Here is a 22,888-nt window from a genome sequence, read left to right on the forward strand (position 1 = left end):
AAACACGGTATATAATGACACAAACTCAATTTACAAAATAATGGTTGGAATGCGAGTCTTTACAGGTAATCAAGTCTCAAAGGTACAGACAAGGTACAGGGTAAAGAGATGTGTATTGTCTCCAGTCAGAGTCGCTGATCAGAGACCGATAGCCAAGTTCCACACACACGAGGACGGCCTCAACCAGGATCTTGGATTCCTGTCACACTACCTGTAACCCCCATGACTTGCCTAGACTTGCAAAATCTCACTAACTGTCCTGTCTGGAGACAATATACATCTCTTTAACCTGTACTTAACCCTCTCTCCATTCACATTGTCTGTACCTTTAAAACTTGATTACTTGTAAAGACTCGCAGTCCAACCATTATTTTGTAAATTGAGTTTGTGTCTTTATATGCCCTGTTTGTGATCAGATCTCCCACTCACCTGACCAAAGGGCAGAGCGCCGAAAGCTCGTGGTGTTTGCTACCAAATAAACCTGTTGGATTTTAACCTGGTGTTATGAGACTTCTTAGTGTGTTTATCCCAGCCCAACACCAGCATCTCCACACCAGGACAAAGGATTTGACAGCGGAACTATTCTTCAGTCCTTGTGAGGCTGGGTCGGAAACATTTCGCTGTTACCAGGCGCTTAGGAACGCAGGTAAAGATTACCACACGGGCGGCCTCACGATTAATTATTTCGCAGCTGCAGCCTTTTAACACTTCTTGTTCTTTAAAAGTTCCCATTTTAAGCTAATAACGGAACTGAAATCCGCCGCCGTTAATTAATTAATTATTTTGAAGGGCGGGGAGGGAGGGGGAGGGGATGAAAGGCATGTGGGCGGGATCGAGCCGATGATTGACGGACGGACCGACCAATCGGCTTCGAGAATCGACTTCCGGCGCCAGTGAGTGGCCAATCAGCGCGCGGTCCCCTGGGAGGCGGTCGGTGTGGGGCTGAGGGCTGTTTGGCTGCGGGAGGCGTCGCAGAGGAGGGTGCTAAAGTCACTGGGATGCGGGCGCCTGACTGACTGACCCCTTGAACCAAATACAATTAAATCACAGAGTCAACTGGAAAATGAAATGGTTTCTGGTAGCCTTTAGTCAGAGATTGGAGCACAAGAATGAGCCAGACCTCCCACAAAGGTAGTGGAGTAATTTTTAAAAATTGGGGATGTCCCATTCAAGGAGGACAGTGTTTTTCATGTGGAAGAGTCATTACTCTGTGGAACTCCTTGATGGAATCGAATCCCTGTGGTGCAGGAGGCCAGTCAGCCCATTAAGCCTGCACTGACAACAATCCCACCCAGGATTTATCCCCGTAACCCCACATATTTACCCTCTTAATCCCCCAGACACTAAATGGCAATTTAGCACGGCCAATCCACCTAACCTGCACGTCGGCACGGGAGCACAGTAGTTAGCACGGGCTGCTTCCTACCACCAGGGACCCGAGTTTGATTCCTAGCTTGGGTCACTGTATGGAGTTTGCACATTCAACCTCCACATACAAGGTTGAACGTACCAACCTTGTCTGTGTGGGTTTCTTCCTATATTCTGAAAGACATGCTAGTTAGATGCATTGACCTAAACAGGCTTCCATTTTAGACTCAACAACATTGGTTTGGGTCTGGACTCTCATGTAGGGTGGCACAGTGGTTAGCACTGATGCTTCACAGCACCAGGGACTTGGGTTTGATTCCCGGGTTGGGTCACTGCCTGTGAGGGTTTACTCTGGGTGCTTCGGTTTTCTCTCACAGTCCAAAAGATGTGCTGGTTAGGTGGGTTGGCCATGCTAAATTCTCCCTCAGTTTACCCACACAGTCGCCGGATTGTGGTGACTAGGGGAATTTCACAGTAACTTCATTGTAGTGTTGATGTAAGCCTTGCTTGTGACTAATAAATAAACTTTTAAAAAATCTTCTGGACTGTGGGGGGAGCCCCTAGCTCTGGACTCCCCCACCACTGGAAACATTATTTCTGAATCTACACTGTTAGAATTTTATCAGTTTCTGAGATCCCCTCCCAACCCCAAAAGGGTTGCTTCTTTACCCTGTGGCCTCAGATCCAAGTCTCTCCTACTAATGGAAACACCATACCCAAATCCACTCTATCCAGGCCTTTCATTATTCTGTAAGTTTTAATGAGATCCACCTTCATCCTTCTAAACTCCATGGTTTAGACCCAGAGTCCTTAGATGCTCCTCATAGGTCAAGCTTTTCATTCCCTGGATCATTCTCATGAACCTCCTCTGGACCCCCTCCAAGGCCAGCACATCCTTCCTTGGATACGGGGCCCAAAATTGCTCGCAAATCTCCACAGAACCTTATAAATCCGCAGCAGTACACCCCTGCTTTTCTTTCCTGTCCTCTTGAGATGAATAACAATTAACAGCAGTGCCACATATAACAGTTATCAAAGAATATTGCAGTTTGTAAGCTCTCATTGTTTTTCATTGCATAGGTGATGGTATTTCCCCTCAGTCCCCTGGAGTTTGAAATGAAAAGCGATCTTCCTGGTTTCCATTTCCAATTAGTATCCAGCAGCTACAGCTTGAAATGTGCTGATATCAGGTTCTGTGCACAGTAAAGTGGAATAGCCAGTTGGCAATTCCCACTTAGATGTGAGCTCAGGAGAAATTGTCACTTTGCCTGAAGGTTAGCTGACACTAGTGGAAATATATCTCATTTTGAGTAACCGTCATCCAGCAGGGGAGAAATGGGGAAGCACCTTGGGGTCGGGAGCTTCATTTCTTGTTGGATTTTATTGTAAATATTTTTTGATCCATGTTGGTATGATGTTTAATAAATAAGTTGCAGACTGGACATTAAAACTGAAATTAAAAGTCTATTGATGACCATGAAACCATTGTTAATTGTTGTAAAAATCCATCTGGTTCACCAATGCCCCTTTAGGGAAGAAAATCTGTCATCCTTACCTGGTCTGGCCTGCATGTGACTCCATATCCACAGCAATGTGGTTGATTCTCAGCTGCCCTCTTAAATGGCCTAGCAAGCCACTGAGTTTAAGAGCAATTAGGGATGGGCAATAAGCACTGGCCCAGCCAGTGACACCCGCGTCCCCTGAACAAACTCTGGAAAAAGATGTAGTGGATTTGTAATCCAGAGATTTCCACAACTGAGCTGAAGACGAGTTCAAATCTTCCTATGGCAGCTGAGGAAAGAGAAAGCAAGCATCAGTATGACCATGAAACTGTCACTTTTTTGTTTAAAATAACACCACTTCACTAATGTCCATTTAGGGTAGAAAATCTGCCCTCCCTATTCTGGTCTGTATGAACGGACCCATGACAAAATGATTGAATCTATGAAATGGCAGAGAAAACTTGTCAGTTATCAAGGAGGTAGCTCACCACTACATGAAAAATAATAATGATGGACAGTAAGATAGGAACATCCAAATCCCCATGACTAAATTTGTATTAAACATCCACACCCATCAGAATATACTTTTAATTCCAGTGTAATTATTGTTCGCAATTGACAAGACTGAAATTAGTTGAGTCATCCCATGTGCTACGCTCCCTCCTATAGAAGTTAGTAGCTAGTAAGTTTAACAAACTTTTTCATTAATTTACCAGCATAGCTGGTGGCACAATAGTTAACACTGCTGCCTCATAGTGTCAGGGACCTAGGTTCAACTCTGACCTTGGGTCACACATCTGTGTGGAGTTTGCACATTCCCTCTGTCTCTGGGAGGTACTCCAGTTTCCTCCCATTGTCCAAAAGACGTGCTGGTTACGTGCATTGTCCATGCTTAATTTTCCCTCAGTGTACCCGAACAGGCACCGGGGTAGCGACTAGGGGATTTTCACAGTAACTTTGTTGTAGTGTTAATGTAATTCTACTTGTGATACTAATAAATAAATGAACTTTAAACTTAAACATTGCAATAAGGAAAAGAAACTGATAGTGTCACTATTTGTTTCTCTCCTCAGGTACAATGAATTTGGAGATATTCACAAATCATCAGAGAAGGTGTTCAATGGGACTGTTCTGCCATTTTTTCAGAGAGTGAAGATGAGAGTACAGAAGTTGACATATAATTGAAAGTCGTGACTTCCACCTCGTGTGTCTTTGAATCCACACTCCTGAAAGCCAATACCACGTAACTCGGATTTGAAGATGAATATTTTCGTGATTAAGCTCCTCTGCACGGCTGGGGTCTTCATCCTGATGATGTTGGGTGCACTGCTGCCTGTCCGAATGATCCAAATTGACTATGAGAAAGCACGCAAGTCCAAGAAAATGCTCTCATTTTGCAGTACGTTTGGTGGTGGAGTATTTCTAGCTACCTGTTTCAATGCTTTGTTGCCAGTTGTAAGGGAAAAGGTGAGGACTGCCTGCTTGTTAATTGTCTTTGTTGGTGGGAGAGAAATATGCAAAGGCTTGGCCAGGATCTTTTGCAGGTCAAAACTCTTTGAGTTAAACTATGAGGAAGTAATCTGATTCAGCTATTAGACAGGCTGCTGTAACATTATGGTTCACCTATAAATCTAAAGGAGTCTAATGGTTGAAATGGTAACTTGTTACATCTTAGGTATGATATCACCAACACAAAACTGTTTTCTTTACACATATTTGGTGTTCTCCAATGAGTGTGTTTGGTGATGTTACAATTCCCTTTTGAACGGAAACAGATGAGCAATATCTGCATTGTTTTCTTTAGAATCATAAAACTGTAAGATATAGAACAGAGAACATTGCAGTACAGGCCCTTCGGCCCTCGATGTTGAGCCTACCAGTGGAACCAATCTAATGACCCTCTAACCTGAACTATTCCAATATTATCCATATGTCTATCCAATGACCATTTGAATGCCCTTAAAGTTGGCGAGTCCACTACTGCTTCAGGCAGGGCATTCCATGCCCTTACTACCCTCTGAGTGAAGAACCTACCTCTGACATCCGTCCTATAACTACCATCCCTTAATTTAAAGCTATGTCCCCTCGTGTTAGCCATCACCATCCGAGGGAAAAGACTCTCACTGTCCACCCTATCTAATCCTCTGATCATCTTGTATGCCTCAATTAAGTCACCTCTTAACCTTCTTCTCTCTAATGAAAACAACCTCAAGTCCCTCAGCCTTTCCTCATAAGTCCTTCCCACCATACCAGGCAACATCCTGGTAAATCTCCTCTGCACCCTTTCCAATGCTTCCACATCTTTCTTATAATGTGGCAACCAGAACTGTACACAATACTCCAAGTGGGGCCGCATCAGAATTTTGTGCAGCTGCAACATAATCTCACGGCTCCGAAACTCAATCCCTCTACCAATAAAAGCTAACACAATGTACGCCTTCTTCACAACCTTATCAACCTGGGTGCCAACTTTCAAGGATCTACGCACATGTACGCCGAGATCTCTCTGCTCATCCACACTACCAAGAGTCTTTCCATTAGCCCAATACTCTGTAACCCTGTTACTCCTTCCAAAGTGAATCACCTCACACTTTTCTGCATTAAATTCCATTTTCCACCTCTCAGCCCAGCTCTGCAGCTTATCTATGTCCCTCTGCAACTGTAACATCCATCCGCACTGTCTACAACTCCTCCGACTTTAGTGTCATTTGCAAATTTACAAACCCATCCTTCTACACCCTCATCTAGGCAATTTATAAAAACGACAAACAGATAAAAATGACAAACAGGAGCAGGATTTGGCCATTCTGCCCATCATGGCTACTGTTCTGTTCAATCACAGCTGATAGGTTTCTCATTCCCATTTTCCCACCTTTTCTCCTGTAATCTTTAATTGTGTTACCTGGCTATCTCTGTCTTAAATACACTCAATGATCTGGCCTCCATAGCCTTCTCTGGCAATGAATTTCATAGATTAACCACCGTCTAGCTGAAGGAATCCCTCCTCATCTCCATTCTAAAGAGTTGGTTACAACATGGAAGCAGGCCATTCAGCCGTTTCTATCTGCGCTCACTCTCTGATGGAGCAGCTTGGATAGTCCCATTCTCCTGTCTGCCTTTTATTATAGCTCTGCAACTAAGTTGCTTATCCAGTTCCCTTTTCAAAATCATGATTGAATCTACTTCACTGCATTCTCAGGCAGATAATGACCATTCGCTGTGTACCTAAAAGATATATTTTCCTCACATTGCTGTTGGTTCTTTTGCTGTTCACTTTATATTAGTGTCCTCCCATTCTTGACCTTTCTGACAATGGAAACAGTTTCTCTCTCTTCAGACTCATCATAATTTTGAACACCTGTATTAAATCTACTTTTAATCTTTTGTCTGTTAAGGAAAACAGCCCTAACTTCTTCAGTCTGTCCATGTAACTGATCCCTCGAACTGTTCTTGTATTCCCTTTCTGAATCCTATCTAAAGCTTGTTTTTATATCCTTCCTAAAATGTGGTGCCCAGTGTAGTCCAATTAAAGCCAAACCTGTATCTTTAAAGAATCATCATGACTTCCTTCCTTTTGTATTTTATGCCATTATTAATAAGGTTCAGGATCCCATACACCTTATAACTTTATAAACCACTTTCTCAGCCTGCTATGCCACCTTCAACAATCTGTACCCATATATCGTCAGGCCTCTCTGTTCTTGCAGGCCTTTAGATTTGCACTTTTTTGTTTTACATTGCCTCACTTCGTTCTTCATACCAAAATGTATCACTTCACACTTTTCTGCAGTATTTTCATCTGCCACGTGTATGCCTAAGTCTAGGTTATTAATATATATCAACAAAAGCAGTGGTACTGGTACCAACATCTAGGGAATGGCACAGTATTATCTTCCTCTAATTCCAAAAGCAACCACTCACCATTCCTCTGTCACTCAGCCAATTTTGTATCTCTACTGTCACTGACCTTTTTAATTCATTATTCAGCTTTGTTGGCAAGTCTATTTGTGACACTTTATCAAAAGCTTTTCGGAAGTCTGTGTATGCCATCTTGATGACCACATTATCCTCATCTGTCATCCCTGTTACTTCATCAAAAAAAAGCTTAAGTTAGTTCATTTCCTTTCGGTGAAGCTGTACTGGCTCCCTTAACTAATCCAAATTTGTCCACGTGATGGTTCATTTTGTCCCAGATGATCATTTCTAAAAGTTTTCTCACCCAGCAATGTTAAATTGACTGGGGTTATCTATGGTTGCTGGGATTATCCTTACATTACTTTGAACCAAGATGTGACATTTGCAAATTCTGCGAGTTCCTCCCATTTTCCCTCCGTGTCTTCAGATGCATCTCATTTGATTCTGGTAACATATCAACTTTCAAAGAGCCAGCCTTTCTAATCCCTCTTCCTCATCAATTTTTAGCCTATCCTGTGCTTCACTTTCACAATAACTTAGACAGCATCTTTTCTTTGGTAAAGACAGATCCAAAGTACTCATTTGGTACTTACTCATGCGTTCTGTTTCCAAGCGTAGGCCCCTTCTTTGTTTTTCACGGGTCCCATCCCTCAAGTATTAGTACCATTTTACTATCTATTTGCCTACAGAAAACATTTGAATTCCCTTTTATGTTAGCTGTCAGTCATACTTCTTCTTTGCCTTGCATTTATTTTTTTCGCTTCCCCTCTGAACTTTCTGTATTCAGCCTGATTCTCACTTCTGATACCATCCTGGCATTTTGTCACGTACCCTACTTCTGCTTCACCCTACTCTCTTTCGGTTTCGTCATCTAGCTTTGGTTTTGCTTTACCCAGCTTTCCCCCTGGGGAATGTACCATGACTGTATCCAAACCGCCATGCCTACTTGTGACACTAAGAAATAAAGCAAGCCATAATTTTGTCCCTCAGTCTTTGATTCTATTTTACCTGGACCAGATCTGTTCCCACCCCACTGAAATTGGCCCTTTTCCAATTAAGTACTTTTACACTAGATTGTTCCTTGTTTGAAAGCATTGGGATGATGTTTCATTATATTGTTTACTGTTCTGTTAATCTCCCACTCTCTTAAACTTAAGGCAATGTCATATTTTCCAATATAGGCTTTCATTTATACTTTTTACATGCTGTACTCCGTTCTTTATTGCTGATGTTAAGTAATCTTAAAATATTCTTTACTCATTTACTCATTGTGCATATTGACCTCCAAAATGAAGGCCCAGGCCTAGTCAACAAAATTAGGGCACTTGGAGTTGAGGGTAATATACTGCAATAGATTGAAAATTGGTTAACAGACAGAAAACAGAAAGTAGGAATAAACAGATCAGTCTCAGAATGGCAGGTTGCTATTAGTGGCAACGATTAGTGCTTAAGCCACAACTGTTCACAATGGTTTGGATTTTTGGATGTGAGGATCAAATGTAATATTTCCAAATTTGCTGATGTGCCAAAATTGGTGGAAATGTGAGTTGTAGGAAAGATGCAAAGAGGCTTCAAGTGGATTTGGACAGGCTAAGTGAAAGAACAAGAACATGACAGGTGGAATATAATGTGAATAAGTGTGAAATTATCCACTTTGATACAAAAAACAGAAAGGCAGAGCATTTCTTAAATGTGAGAAGTGTAGATGTCCAAAGGGACCTGGTGTCCTTGTTAATGAATCTCTCAAAGCTAGCATGGAGATGCAGCAAACAATTAGGAAGGCAAATGGTGTGTTGGCCTTCCATTGCAAGCACAGGAATAAATATGTCTTGTAGCAATTGGACTTGGTGAGATTGCATTCAGAGGATTATGTCCATCTTGAGTGCCCATGTCTAAGAAAGGATATACTTTCCATTGAGGGAACACAGTGGAGGTTCACCATCCCTGGGATGGCAGGATTATCGTGACGAGAGATTAAGGAAACTGAGCCTGTATTCTCTAGCGTTTTGAAGAATGACAGGATGTTTTCCCTGGGTGGTGAGTGCAGAACTAGGGGACATAGTCTCAGAATAAGGGATGGGCCGTTGAAGATTGAAATGAGAGATTTCTCAAAGAGTGGTGAAACTTTGGAATTTTCTACCTGAGAGGGCTGTGGAAGTTCAATCATTGAACACGTTCAAGACATAATTGATAGATTTCTGGACACTATTGACATCAAGGGACATGGCACTAGTGGGGAAAAATTGTGTGAAAGTAGATTATCAGCCATGATCTGTTTGAATGGCAAAGCAGGCTTGATGGGCTGAATAGCCTACTCCAGCTCCTCTTTTCCTACATTTGCCTACCTCATAGCGTCTTTTTGTTTTAAATACTCATCAGTTTTCCCTCCATGGATTCACCCCTCCCTATTTCTGTAACCTTCTCCAATCCATGTGATATCAGCACTCCTCAATCCTGGCCTCTTGTGCATCCCTGATTTAAATCACTCCACCATTGGAGTCATTTCTTCAGCTGCCTGGATCCTAAGCTCTGGAATTCCCTCTTGCCTTCCTACTTCTCACTCCTCCTTCAAGACGCTGCGTCTTTGGTCATCTACTCTGATGTCTCCTTATATGGCACAGATTTTGTCTGGCACCTATGAAGTGCATTGGAATGCTTCATTACATTAAAGGCACTATATAAATGCAAGTTGATATTGTATAATGTTTCAGTTCTGTTATTCCAAAAATGTACAGGTTCCACAACTGCATTGATCAATCCACTAAACAAAGCTGCAATAAACAAACTCTTAAGAAAACTCAAAGAGAAATTGTACCCAACTTTAAAGATATGTACACCTGCATTCAGTTTTGTGTGGAATAATTTTTCCCTGCCGTTGTTTCCTGACGATTCCAAATTTTGTCTGGTAGCACTTATCTTAGTGGTGTTATATAAATGCAAGTTGTTCACAGAAGAAATCATAGAAACCCTACAGTGCAGAAAGAAGCCATTTAGCCCATCAAGCCTGCACAACAACAATCCCACCCAAGCCCTGTCTCTGTAACTGCAAGAATTAACCCTGTTAATCCCCCGATACTAGGGACAATTTAGCATGGCCAATCAACCTAACTCACACATCTTTGGGTTGTGGGAGGAAATCGGAGCACCTGGAGGAAACCCACGCAGACACGAGGAGAATGTGCCAATTCCACACAGACAGTGACCCGAGGTCAGAATTGAACCCGGATCCCTGGCGCAGTGGTGCTAACCACTGTGCTGCCCTTTGTTGTTGTAAAAGAGAACATTCTTTGCTAATGGGCAATGTTATTTGCTACCTACCAGTGAATTTGAGCTGCTCTGTTGAGAGGTTGTATTTGCACAGAGGGCGGACGCTGATCAAGCATTGAGCAGGTAAATTAATTGAGGAATATTAATTGTGTCCTGTGTACTCTGTGAAGATGGTCTGATTGATTGAAATCCATCTTTTCCACTCCTGGCTATAGATGCATTCCCTGTGCTATGAAGAGTGCCTTCTATTGTGACAGATCTAAGTAAGACGGGATTATAACGCTTATCATGGTGGGAAGTAGAGGATACAAGCACATTTCCAGTGCACATTTTGAGTACTCCTAGGAGATAAAATAGACATTATCACTCAAACGTGAAACTCCTAACACGTAGAAATATGCGGACAGCAGGGAACATCACCATCTGCAAGTTCCTCTCCAGGCCTTACAGCATCCTGGTTTGGAACTATAACACTATTCCTTCATCATCACTGGGTCAAACTCCTGGAACTCAGTACCTAATGGCACTTCTCCCTCAGTGTACCCAAATAGGCGCCAGAGTGTAGCGACTAGGAGATTTTTGTAGTACCTTCACTGCAGTGTTAATGTAAGCCTTCTGGTGATTAATAAATAAACTACTTTTACTTCACTGTAGCAGTAGACGCCACATACTGACCTCAGCGATTCAAGGCAGTTCACTACCATCTTCTCAAGGGCAGTTAGGGATGGGCGATAAATGATGACTTTACCAGCAATGCCCACATCCCACGAATGAAGACATTTTTAAAAATTTGCTTTAATATCCACACAATTGCCTTTATTACTTCCATTGCCGGTCACCCTTTATAGTTTCTCTGAGTGAGGCTGCCATTGTGTTAACAGTCTGCAAAGTTGATGAGGCCTAAAGTGTAGTTAAAATGCAGAACTTGCCACCACAAGTAGCATTTAAAGTGAATGCCGTAGAAACTAAATGAACATATGAGGGGAAAGGAAGAAAAGGATATACTGATTGGGTTAGATGAATAAGGAAGATGATAACACAAGAAAGTGATGTTGAGGTAGCTGATCAGTTATAGAATCACTTGAATCATCGAACCTCTGTAGTTCAGAAGAGACCATTCAGCCCAACGAGTCTGCACTGAAAGAGTATCTTATCCAGGCCGGCTTCCCCACTCTATCCGTTTAACCCCACAAATTTACCAGAGTCAATCCATCTAACCTGCACATCTTTGGATCCACTTGAATGGTGAAGCAGGCTTTCCAGCGCAAATAACCTGTTCCTGCTCCTATGTTCCTAAGGGCAGGAGAGGGTTCATGTGGAGTGTATTTTTTTTTGTTCGCTCATGGTACATGGGTGTCGCTGGCTGGGCCAGCATTTATTGCCCATCCCAAATTTTCCTTGGAGGGCAGTTGAGAGTCAACCACATTGCTGTGGCTCTGGAGTCGTATGTAGGCCAGACCACGCAGATTTCTTTTCCTAAAGGACATTACTGAACCAGATCAGTTTTTACGACAATCGACAATGGTTTCATGATCATCAGTAGATTCTCAATTCCAGATTTTTAAAATTGAATTCAAATTCCACCAACTGCTGTTGTGGGATTCGAACCCAGCTCCCCAGAGCATTAGTTGAGTTTCTGGATTCATAGTCATATTAGATTTACAGCCTGTTTCTGTGGTAAATTTTATGGAAGACCAGTTGCCATCATAAACTTGCAGCAAGTTAGAAGTGATTTGAGAATATGTTACCTCATTTGCTTCTCTCATTCACCTAGGGAGAATTGACTAGGCTGGATTGATAGCCAAGGCACAGCACCAATCAGTCTCCCAGTACCCATGGTCAACCAAGTTTCATAAGAACATAAGAAATAGGAGCAGGAGTAGGCCATCTAGCCCTTCGAGCCTGCCCCGCCATTCAATAAGATCATGGCTGATCTGTTGTGGCTCAGTTCCACTTTCCCGCCCTCTCCCCATAACCCTTAATCCCCTCTCTTATCAAGAACCCATCAACCCGCTTCTTAAAAATATTTAGCGAGGCAGCCTCCACCACTTCAACGGGCAGAGAATTCCAGAGATTCACCACCCTTTGAGTGAAGAAGTTCCTCCTCAACTCCGTTCTAAACCGCCTCCCCTTTATCTTGAGGCTGTGCCCCCTAGTCCTACTGTCTTTTTTGAGCGGGAAGAGTCTCTCCACCTCTATCCTATCCATCCCATTCATCATCTTATACGTCTCAATGAGATCTCCCCTCATTCTTCTAAACTCTAACGAGTATAAGCCTAGTTTATTCAGCCTCTCCTCATAGCTCAATCCCCTCAACTCCGGTATCAGCCTAGTAAACCTCCTCTGCACTCCCTCCAGGGCCAAAATATCCTTGCGCAGGTGCGGCGCCCAAAACTGCACACAGTACTCCAGCTGCGGCCTCACCAATGCCCTATACAGCTGCAGCAAGACCTCCCTACTTTTATATTCAATCCCCCTCGCTATGAAGGCCAGCATCCCATTCGTTTCAGTTGGTAATAGTCTCACCTCTGTCCTCAGAAAGCTGTGGGTTCAAGTTCCACAATGGACTTGAGTATAAAAAATCTATGCTGATACTCCAGTGCAGTATTGTGGGAATGTTGCTTTGTCAGAGGTGCTGTGTTTTGGAAACGACGTTATACCAAGACCCCGTATGCTCTTGGGTGGATGTAAAAGATCCCATGGCATTGTTTCACAGAAGAGTAGGGGAGTAAAACTTGATGCCTTGGCCAATATTTATCCCTCAATCAAAATCACAATCCGATTATCCGATCCTACATTATAATAGTGACTGCACTTTGAAAAGGTAAAGGCGCCATATAAATGCAATTTTTTTCTATTTTACACCCCCCACCCCCAATTATGCATTGGACACCATGGTGAGCATGGCTGCCTCACAATGCCAGGGACCCGGGTTCAATTCCAACCTTGGGTCATTGACTGTGTGGAGTTTGCACATTCCCCCCGTGTCTGCGTGGGTTTTCCTCCCGGTGCTCCGGTCTCCGCCCACGCTCCAAAAATGTGCGGGTTAGGCTGATTGGCCATGCTAAATTGACCCTAGTGTCAGGGAGATTAGTGGGGTAAATGTGTGTGGGTTAGGGGAATAGGGCCTGGGTGGGATTGTGGTCGGCATAGAATTGATGGGTCAAATGGCCTGCTTCTGTACTGTAGGGATTCTGTGATTATAACAGTGATGATCTCCCTAATTTTAATTCCTGGCGGGCAGGCTATTTATAAGTATGTGGTCCCTTTAAATTTTCTTTTGCACATCCGTACATGGATGCCAGTTTGTGCATGGCTCTTTTGAGTTAGTGTGACCATGCAGCTTAGAGGGAACATTATTAACTTCAGAACGTACTTCACTGGCTGTGAAATGTTGCATGCTTTTTTATTCATTTTGAAGTACATGAGACAGATGCAACTCTGAAGGAGTGCAGACTTTGTATTGATTTCATCGTCTAAAAATGTACATTGTATCACTTTAGGCTGTTATTGCTGGAGGGGAAACGCCAGTATCATTTACACCACACTGTTATTCACAGAGGCATGATGTAACCTGCCTTGAAAAAAGTAACAAAACCTTTTGGGATCTGTTGCTGAATGCCCTCACTTAGTCATCCCTCAGGTGGCTATAATAGTTGACACTGAGACTCCGATACAGTTCAACATAGTCAGTGCCCACTATGATTGAAAATGTGGCTGCCAGGGTTCCTCAACTGCTCCACTGCTTAATGTGCTGACTCTTGCTGGGGTACAAAGAGCAAAGAAAATTATAGCGCAGGAACAGGCCCTTCGGCCCCCCAAGCCCACGACCAACCATGCTGCCCAACCCCGTACTCTTCCAGGGACCATATCACACCATTCCCATCCTATTCATGTATTTGTCAAGATGTCCCTTAAAAGTCACTATTGTATCTGCTTCCACTCCCCCGGCAGTGAGTTCCAGGCACCCACCACCCTCTGCGTTAAAAATTTGCTTCATACATCTCCTTTAAAACTTGCCCCTCGTACCTTAAATCTGTGCCCCCCTACTAATTGACTCTTCCACCCTGGGAAAAAGCTTCTGACTATCTACTGTGTTCATGCCCCTCACGATCTTGTAGACTTCTATCAGGTCGCCCCTCAACCTCCGTCGCTCCAGTGAGAACAAACCAAGCTTCTCCAACATCCTCATAGCTAATGCCCTCCATATTCAGGCAACATCCTGGTAAACCTTTTCTGTGCCTTCTCCAAAGCCTCCATATCCTTCTGGTAGTGTGATGACCAGAATTGACCATTATATTCCCGGTGCAGCCTAACTAATGTTCTATAAATCTGCAACATAACTTGCCAATTTTTAAACTCAGTATTGTTAACTCATCCTAACTGCTGTCCCGTGTCTCACCCTAGTGGCTATCATTGATGTGTGTATGCCCAGAGAACACCTGCTCTCGCTAGATAGCCCAAAAGTATTCCCTTCTTCCCCCAATCCCATCTTCCCCTGTCCAATGTCAATTTCAGCGAGGTATCACCATTTAGAAAATTAGAAACCTGAAGCGTGAAAACTGGATAATTTTTAATTTCCTTTTTCCTCATCCAGGGGCATAAAAACAAATTGGATCAGCTTTCCTGTCTCTAGCTGAGATCAGCAAAGCTGCAGAGTCAAATCTGAAACTCTGGTTAAATTATACTCTGAATTTACCAACAAAATCAACAAGAGAGCCTCAAAGTGAAATGTTTCCCACTAGATTTTTTTTCCAAACGAAGTTACCATGAATGTTAAAGTTTATTTATTAGTCACAAGTGAGACTTACATAAACACTACAATGAAATTCCCCTAATCTCCACAGTCCGGCAGACGTTCGGGTCAATGCACCTAACCTGCACATGTTTCAGAATGTGGGAGGAAACCAGAGTAGCCCCACACAGAGAGGGGAAGAATGTGCAAACTCCACACAGACAGTGACCCAAGCCAGGAATCGAACCCAGGTCCCTGGCGCTGTGAAACAGCAGTACTAACCACTGTGCTACCATTACAAGGTGTGAAATAAACCAACAAACATTTCTTGTGGTGAATAGTTCACGAGTCTTATTCATCATTCTGTTTGCTGCCCAATTTAAAACTTTGTCCTACAGATTGTTAACTTCCTGTTGCAGGTTCAAGAGATTCTTAAAAGTGGAAACATATCGACTGACTATCCACTGGGTGAGACAATGATGATGATGGGATTCTTTCTGACGATCTTTGTTGAGCAATTAATTCTGACGTTTCGAAGGGAGAAGCCATCTTTCATTGATTTGGAAACATTCAATGTGGGGTCAGAGGGCGGCAGTGATTCTGAGTATGAGAGCCCCTTCATTTCACCGGGACGAGATCAAAGCAATCTGTACGGCCGCAGTTCCCACTCACACAGCCATTCCTTGAACATGTCCGATGTGCACCGCTCCAGCCCTTTGCGCTTGCTCAGTCTGGTGTTTGCCTTGTCCGCCCACTCTGTGTTCGAGGGCTTGGCCTTGGGTCTTCAGGAGGAAGGAGCGAAGGTCATCAATCTGTTCATTGGAGTGGCAGTTCACGAGACACTGGCTGCTGTTGCGCTGGGAGCAAGCATGGCAAAAGGAGGTCTCCTCATGAGAGACGCAGTGAAGCCGGCCCTGATGGTCAGTGCAATGATACCAGCTGGGATAGGCATTGGGATGGGCATCCAGAGTGCTGACAGCTTCGGCAGCCACATTGCATCCGTCCTGCTGCAGGGTTTTGCGGCTGGGACCTTTCTGTTCGTCACTTTCTTTGAAATTCTGGTGAAGGAGTTTGAAGATAAGCACGACCGTCTTCTGAAAGTACTTTCTCTGATCCTGGGCTATGCCCTGCTGGCTGGGTTTGTTTTTTTAAAGTGGTAACATTTTGCCTTGGTTCAGTTTTCACTACAATTAAGGCACATGATCAGGGTGTGTTATTATTATCTCAGATCACAGTTTTACTATTTTCTAATCTATTATTACACCTATGGATAGTAGTACGATAGCAGTGTCACTGTAAATATCTAACTGAATTTATGTTTGCTCACAGTATGCTGTACAGGCTTGACACTGGGTTTGAGTGCCAGTAAGCAATAGGGATTTAAAGAAAACAAGTTTAAACATTGCACTATAATAATGTGCCAGTATATCTCATGTTATTCTTAATTCAGCTGAAATTGCTTCCATCAGTATGTCAACCTAGTGTTAGCCCTAGGGTTGGGTATCACTGCTGATTGTTACAACTGTTCAGTTCACATGCCCATCATACTTAGTGAAATCCTCGTGACAATACTACTGAATAGTTCTATGTGTGTCTACTATATAAGGTGCAATTTATTGCTGAGATTTTCAAAGCTTACGCATTGAATTCCCTCTGGACTGCAGTGGAATTTATGCAGAAAATTTATTTGCAAGCGCTAAAATAATGTCTTCAGGGTTGTGTTTTCAGTAGAACAAGGTCTTGTGATCCACTGTGTTTCTACATTGCTCCTTCACACTAAAAGGGAGTCCCAGTTTAAAAATTAAGAAAATTGACAGATATTGACTGGAATTCTCCAGCCGTTCATGCCAGCGGGATTCTCTGGGCCTGCTGCAGTGAACAGAGATTTTGCTGAGTGCTAAATGCTCCATCCCAGTGGAATGGTAGTGGCGGCTGGATGTTAATGGCTGGAGAATTCCGGCTAGAATTTATTTTGCCCGCTGCACCATCAGCAGCAAGGTCCTGTGTTCTTGTGTTGACTTCGCAGATGTCAGTCAGGTTGGGGATAAAGATATAATGTGTAGCCAACACTAAAGGAGGGGAAAATTCCTATTGCCTATTAAAAACAGCTTCCTTTTATGGAAGTTGTGTGAGGAAAGGATTGGGTCAGACTATTATTTTTCAATCCCCACCCCCTCCCCCCCATAGCCTGCTGTCATTGAATTACTGAATAAGCCTCAATGAGGTACACTTTTGTTGGTGATTGTAAAATTGTGCCCTGGTACTTAGATGGGGAAAAGTTGACAGGTTAGCTGGATGAAAGCAAACAGCATAATTTCCTACTTTTATCCTGGCTTTGTTTGAACACTGTTACTCATTTAAACAGCCTATGCCAGTATCTTCACTGAGGAAAACTTGAATGGAAGACAACACCCATCGAGCAATGTGAGCGAATTAACTTTCCGCCCCTAAATGTACTTTTGTTAAATCAATTCTCCTCATGTGATCTTGTGATCAACCTCGCTGAGCATCCGAGTCAGTTCTGCTTGTTAGTGCAACTCAATGGTTTTTGTTGGACTGTGTTATTATGCTGTGTTAACTATTCTTCCACAGCCTGGGGCCTGTAATTGGCTTCAGTGCTACAGGGCTGGGATGAGGACAACTCTGGTCAGCAAATCTTGCTCCTGATGACATTCCAGTGTCCCTTACTGAAAGCCTGCACATCAGATGAGAAGAGAATCAAATTCTGCTCTGCTTTGATTGCACCAGCACCCACCAAGAGATAGTCTGGCGCACCATGTAAGGCACTTAAAAAAAAGACAAGCTTATCAGGATAAGGTACTAGAGAAAATCAAGCACCTGTGAAAACATGCACTAGCAGCCAGTAAGACAAAGGGTTGCTTGTTTCTTTTTATTACAGGATGACTGCTGATGATTTTTTCTTCTGTAAACAGTAGGAGATGTACAGGAAATAGTCCTGTCAGGCACGCCAGGAATTCCGTGTGTGCTTTGAAAAGCTCGGGAAGGACACTGTTTCCTGTGGATGGGATTGGCAGAAGATTTGTGGAGCGTAATTACCCCCTTGGGCTAAAAGCTGTTGCCTAAGACCTGATCATGGTGAATAGGAGCTGTTTTGTTGTTGTTTTGTGAATTCCTGAGACATGTCTTTGATCTATAAATGTTTCCACTTCCTTCAGCATCATGAGCCCGAGAAACTTTCGTCCTGATGTATTCTATTTCCTCCTCTATCTTTCCTGAAATCTTTTACTGAAATTTCCTTTATCTTTCACCGACCCTTGCAGGGGTATAGTCCCAAGGGCAGTGAATTGCCCTCCTTTGTGAGTCTAGATAGCATGTTTTAGTAGGCTGTCCTTCCATGGGGACTGGATGAATTATTTGCTGCTTGCAATCACCTGAGCCTCACCCAAGTAAATATGAGGCTCTTTGATAGAGAAGATTGCTGGAATGATATAACTGTAACCACACACATTTTGCTCAGTAACTTCTTTAATGGAACACATTTTATAATTATGGCAACTCAGTTGAATTTTACATGACGTGTGCTAATGCAGCAGGATGAGGTGGAAATGTGGAGTATTGAGTCACGTCATTAGTAATGTTTACCCAATCAGTTCATTTCAAGCAGTTTTTTCAAAGTTGCTGCAGAAATGTTAACCTATCCTTCAAACAATATAAAATATGTTTGCAAGATGGTCTTGCCATTTAAAGTCAATCATACATGAAGCACTTTGAGGCATTTAAGACATAATAAAGTGTGTATCAATGCAAGTTTTTTTTCAATGCATTTCCATTGGGGAGCACTTATTGTGGCCTGTTTGATTTTGATAGACTTGCATTGCACATCTTTTACTTTTACTGGAGGTTTGGCAGCACCTTCATGCCTAAATATGAACTATAATATTGGGTTATTTATTTGTGTTAAGTTCAGCTCACTGAGAGAGCTGTATGGAAACTGGTATTTATTTAGTATGATATGCTATGTTTTGGGCCACTGCTGTTTTAGGTTGTACTTCAGTTGAGATGCACTTTCTTTGCTAAATATTGACACGATAGCTGGTGGCTGGAAAACCTCAATCTGCTTTACTTTAGAGGTTTGGATTCTGATGTGGACTGGAATTGCAACTGTCTGTATTCTGTTTGGCAGGAGGTATGTCCATCCACGATTAAATGAATCTTTGTAACCATGTAAGAAAGACTCACTATGCCACTAGTGCAGCGGGTGTAGAACAATTCTCCCTGCTTTCCTGATCGTTTAATGGGTAAAAGAAAGACCCAGATCAATGTAGACAAGGCTGGTCCTGGGTTCAATCCCAATTTCTGCTGAGTTGGATCAGTAACACAGCCACTGCACCCCTCAAAAATTGCTAGGTATCGTTGCGGTACGAAGATAAAATGTAAAATATTAGTTACTCAATTCCAATCTTCCTGCTTTTAATGGGAGTGGAAGGGTGGCAACTTACATGGAAGATGGGGTGGGTGAACATGGACAGACATCCAGTCACTTGAGGTAGCGAATTACCAATTTAAATATAATCTGACTTTGTGCCTCAAGTTTAACCACCATTTTAAATTTAACCATGACCTCAGGAAAACAAACAGCTCACCCTAGAACCCTCTGACCCTTCACAACCTCTGACCCCACAGCTCCACTCTTTGTTGCAGCTGGAAAATGGCTACAAAAAGTGCTGACTTACCTGATGGAACAATTCTTCCACATTTTCTGACCTCAATGTAGGACTTCTTTACCCTACCATTGCCTAAAGTGATGAGGAAATTTGCACCTGTGGGCATTATTTTAGCAAACAAACTTAAGGTTGCACTAAATTGAATATAGAGAACAAAATCAAACCTCTGGTCTCTTGCAACCAAATTTGTAGTTTTTAAAAAGTATTTGTTCTTTCCCTCCACTTTTTTTCTCTTGCACGCTGCTGTCACTTAAGAGTGCTCCCAATTCTGTGCAGTAGCCCTGTACCCAGTTATCCTCTGATGGGTGTTGTATACCAGGACTGCGTATTGTTATTCGTTCTCAATTGCATAAGACTGCAGCCAGGTTTCCAGCTGGCTGGAACGGAAGAAGAGAAAATGCTGGAAATACTCAGGAGGCTTAGCATTGCCTGTTGAGAGAGAAACATAGTTGACTTTTAATTCCATAATCTTTCATTTGAGCTGAGTCAACTCTTTTCCTCTCCACAGATTCTGATGAGTATTTCCAGTTATGTTCTGTTTTTATTTCAGGTTTCCAGCGCCTGCAGTACTTTGCTTTTGTTCCAGATGGCCGTGCCACATTCCTTCCCAGGTGGTGTTGTTACTAGGTTTATTTTGGTGCCAAGAATCTGCAGGAAAAATCGCATAGTATGCTTTAACGATATGCCAGCTGAAATCTCACGGGATATTCTTAATCAATCTTACTTTACCCTACCATCATCAGTAAGCTACTGCAATCACCAGCCCTGCTGCCTGTTCAGTGTCGGGCACCAGTGAAAATTCTCTAGCCATTGCCCAATTTGACTGGCAAAATCAACAATTGCACAGTGTTAAGTGGAATGTAATATAAACATTTTATTCAGGATGTGGAGATGCTGGTATTGGACTGGTGTGGCAAGATGAGAGATCACAAGAAACCAGGTTATAGTCTAACAGATTTAAAAGTAAAGTTAAAATTTATTTATTAGTCACAAGTAGGCTTACATTAACTTTGCAATGAAGTTACTGTGAAAATCCCCTAGTCGCCACACTTCAGCCCCTGGTCAGGTACACTGAGGGAGAATTTAGCATGGCCAATTCACCTAACCTGCACATCTTTGGACTGTGGGAGGAAACCAAAGTGCCTGGAAGAAACCCATGCAGACATGGGGAGAATGTGCAAACTCTACACAGACAGTGACCCGAGCCGGGAATCAAACCCAGGTCCCTGGCGCTGTGAGGCAGCAGTGCTTGAAACCACAAGCTTTCAGAGTGCTGACCCTTCGTCAGGTGAAGTGGAGAGAGGCACACAGGCACGGAAAATTTAGGCAGAGTGACAATAGCCCAACACTCGCAGGTAATCAAGAGTGTCAACGAATATGTACAGATATATTCTGTGGAGCTTGTGATTTCAAATAAACCTGTTGGACTATAACCTGGTGTCATGTGACCTCTCATTTTATTCAGCTGATATTATGCTTTACTGAAATTCCAGTGACTGGGAAGCCTGTTCCTTCTCCACTTCATGCAATCTGCATTGTCTCTTCTCAGCTGACAAAACACAACATCAATCTCCAGTTTCCACCACTGCACTTTCTGGAGCTGGGGACCAGGTATTTTGTATGAATCCAAATTTAAGGAAACAAGGTAATAAGTTGAAGATGATCCAGACTTGAATAGAGGCAGCTTCACCTTTGCATACAATAAAACTACTGACTAGTGCACCGAATACTTGTAAAATAAAATGGCGATTATAATTTGGTATATGAAGCAACATGGATCTGAGATAGGAATGAGATGGGTGAAATGATCAATCCCAGTTCCTAAAAAAGACCAAGGATTAGGGTGCTAATACAACTTGAGGGAGCCATGAGACCCCATTCATAAACACCCTTCTTTGTGGGCCTCAGATCGTGGCCCTGCGCCTAGGGTATGGGTGCAGCAGAGAAAAAAGTGCAGGTAGAGAAAGAGAGAAACTTTGAAGAGAAAGGCAACATTACAGTTTCACAAATCATTGTATGGTCTTTCTGCAGCTTATGATTTCGAATTGTGACTCTCAACAAACTGGAGTACGCCTGATCTAATGGATGTGGAAAACCTTGATTGATTGTGAGGTTTTTTTATTTTCTGGCAAATGATCCTTTAGTTTTTTTTAAGAGCTTGGAGAGTTGGGCTAGGGTAGCATGGAAAGGGCTGAGAGGTCAGCTACCTTGGGATAAAACCACCATTATGCAGCTCCTGATTGAATATTAAAGTAGGGAGGTCTTGCTGCAACTGTACAGGGCACTGGTGAGGCCGCAGCTGGAGTACTGTGTGCAGTTTTGGTCGCCGCACTTACGCAAGGATATTTTGGCCTTGGAGGGAGTGCAGAGGACGTTTACTAGGCTGATACCAGAGTTGAGGGGGTTGAACTATGAGGAGAGGCTGAATAAACTAGGCTTGTACTTGTTAGAGTTTAGAAGAATGAGGGGAGATCTCACTGAGACATATAAGATGATGAATGGGATGGATAGGATAGAGGTGGAGAGGGTCTTCCCGCTCAGAAAGGACAGTAGGACTAGAGGCACAGCCTCAAGATAAAGGGGGGGGGCGGTTTAGAACGGAGTTGAGGAGGAACTCCTTCACTCAAAGGGTGGTGAATCTCTGGAATTTTCTGCCTGTTGAAGTGGTGGAGGCTGCCTCGCTAAATATATTTAAGACGCGGGTTGATAGGTTTTTGACAGGCAAGGGGATTAAGGGTTATGGGGAGAGGGCGGGAATGTGGAACTGAGCCACAACAGATCAGCCATGATCATATTGAATGGCGGGGCAGGCTCGAAGGGCTAGATGGCCTACTCCTGCTCCTATTTCTTATGTTCTGATCATCAGACCAATACTTTTTCCAAAAACAGATGCTTGGTATCACTTGAAAATAGAACTAAAGAGATTCATTATTGCAGCAGACTTTGTATGAGAAAGCAGGCACCTCTTTGTGTATTGTAATCTGAATGTATTATTGTCACATTATGTATTGTTTTGTAGAAATACTAACTTTTTAAATCAAGAACTGTGGAGTATATTACAAAAAAAATAAAGAATCCAGATATTATTGTAAGTTAATGATTTCAAAATTGGTTTAATTCTTTTATGTGTTTAGGTGAGTTTCCACTAAGGACACAAACACATTTGGTATTCAGATCTTCTCTATGGTATAAAATCAATACATCAGGAATGATTGTCTTTTATCCTGCAGTTAGTTTTCCCTTTTGATTCATGCTTGGGATGTGGTTGTCACTGCTCAGGCCAGCACTTGTTGTCCATCCCTAATTGCCCTTTAGCTGATGATAAGCTGCCTTGAACTGCTGCCAGCCATCTGGTAAAGGTACATCCACAGTGCTGTCAGGAAGGGAGATGAGGATGTTGATCCCATAACAGTGAA

The 22,888-nt window shown here is 42.8% G+C and overlaps 1 protein-coding gene across 1 annotated transcript; it reads left to right on the forward strand.

Annotated features, from left to right (window-relative positions):
- The first annotated feature begins 607 nt into the window (after positions 1–607).
- On the forward strand, positions 608–22,547 carry LOC145358608 (zinc transporter ZIP3-like). The gene is made up of 3 exons (XM_080212814.1): positions 608–646; positions 3,944–4,337; positions 15,207–22,547. Exons 2-3 carry the CDS (start codon positions 4,131–4,133, stop codon positions 15,945–15,947), a joined length of 948 nt encoding a protein of 315 aa, XP_080068940.1. The 5' UTR covers positions 608–646; positions 3,944–4,130; the 3' UTR covers positions 15,948–22,547.
- The last annotated feature ends 341 nt before the right edge of the window (positions 22,548–22,888 follow it).

This window comes from Carcharhinus amblyrhynchos, chromosome 26, assembly GCF_965287045.1.
Source record: "Carcharhinus amblyrhynchos chromosome 26, sCarAmb.v2.hapA, whole genome shotgun sequence".
NCBI lineage: Eukaryota > Metazoa > Chordata > Chondrichthyes > Carcharhiniformes > Carcharhinidae > Carcharhinus > Carcharhinus amblyrhynchos.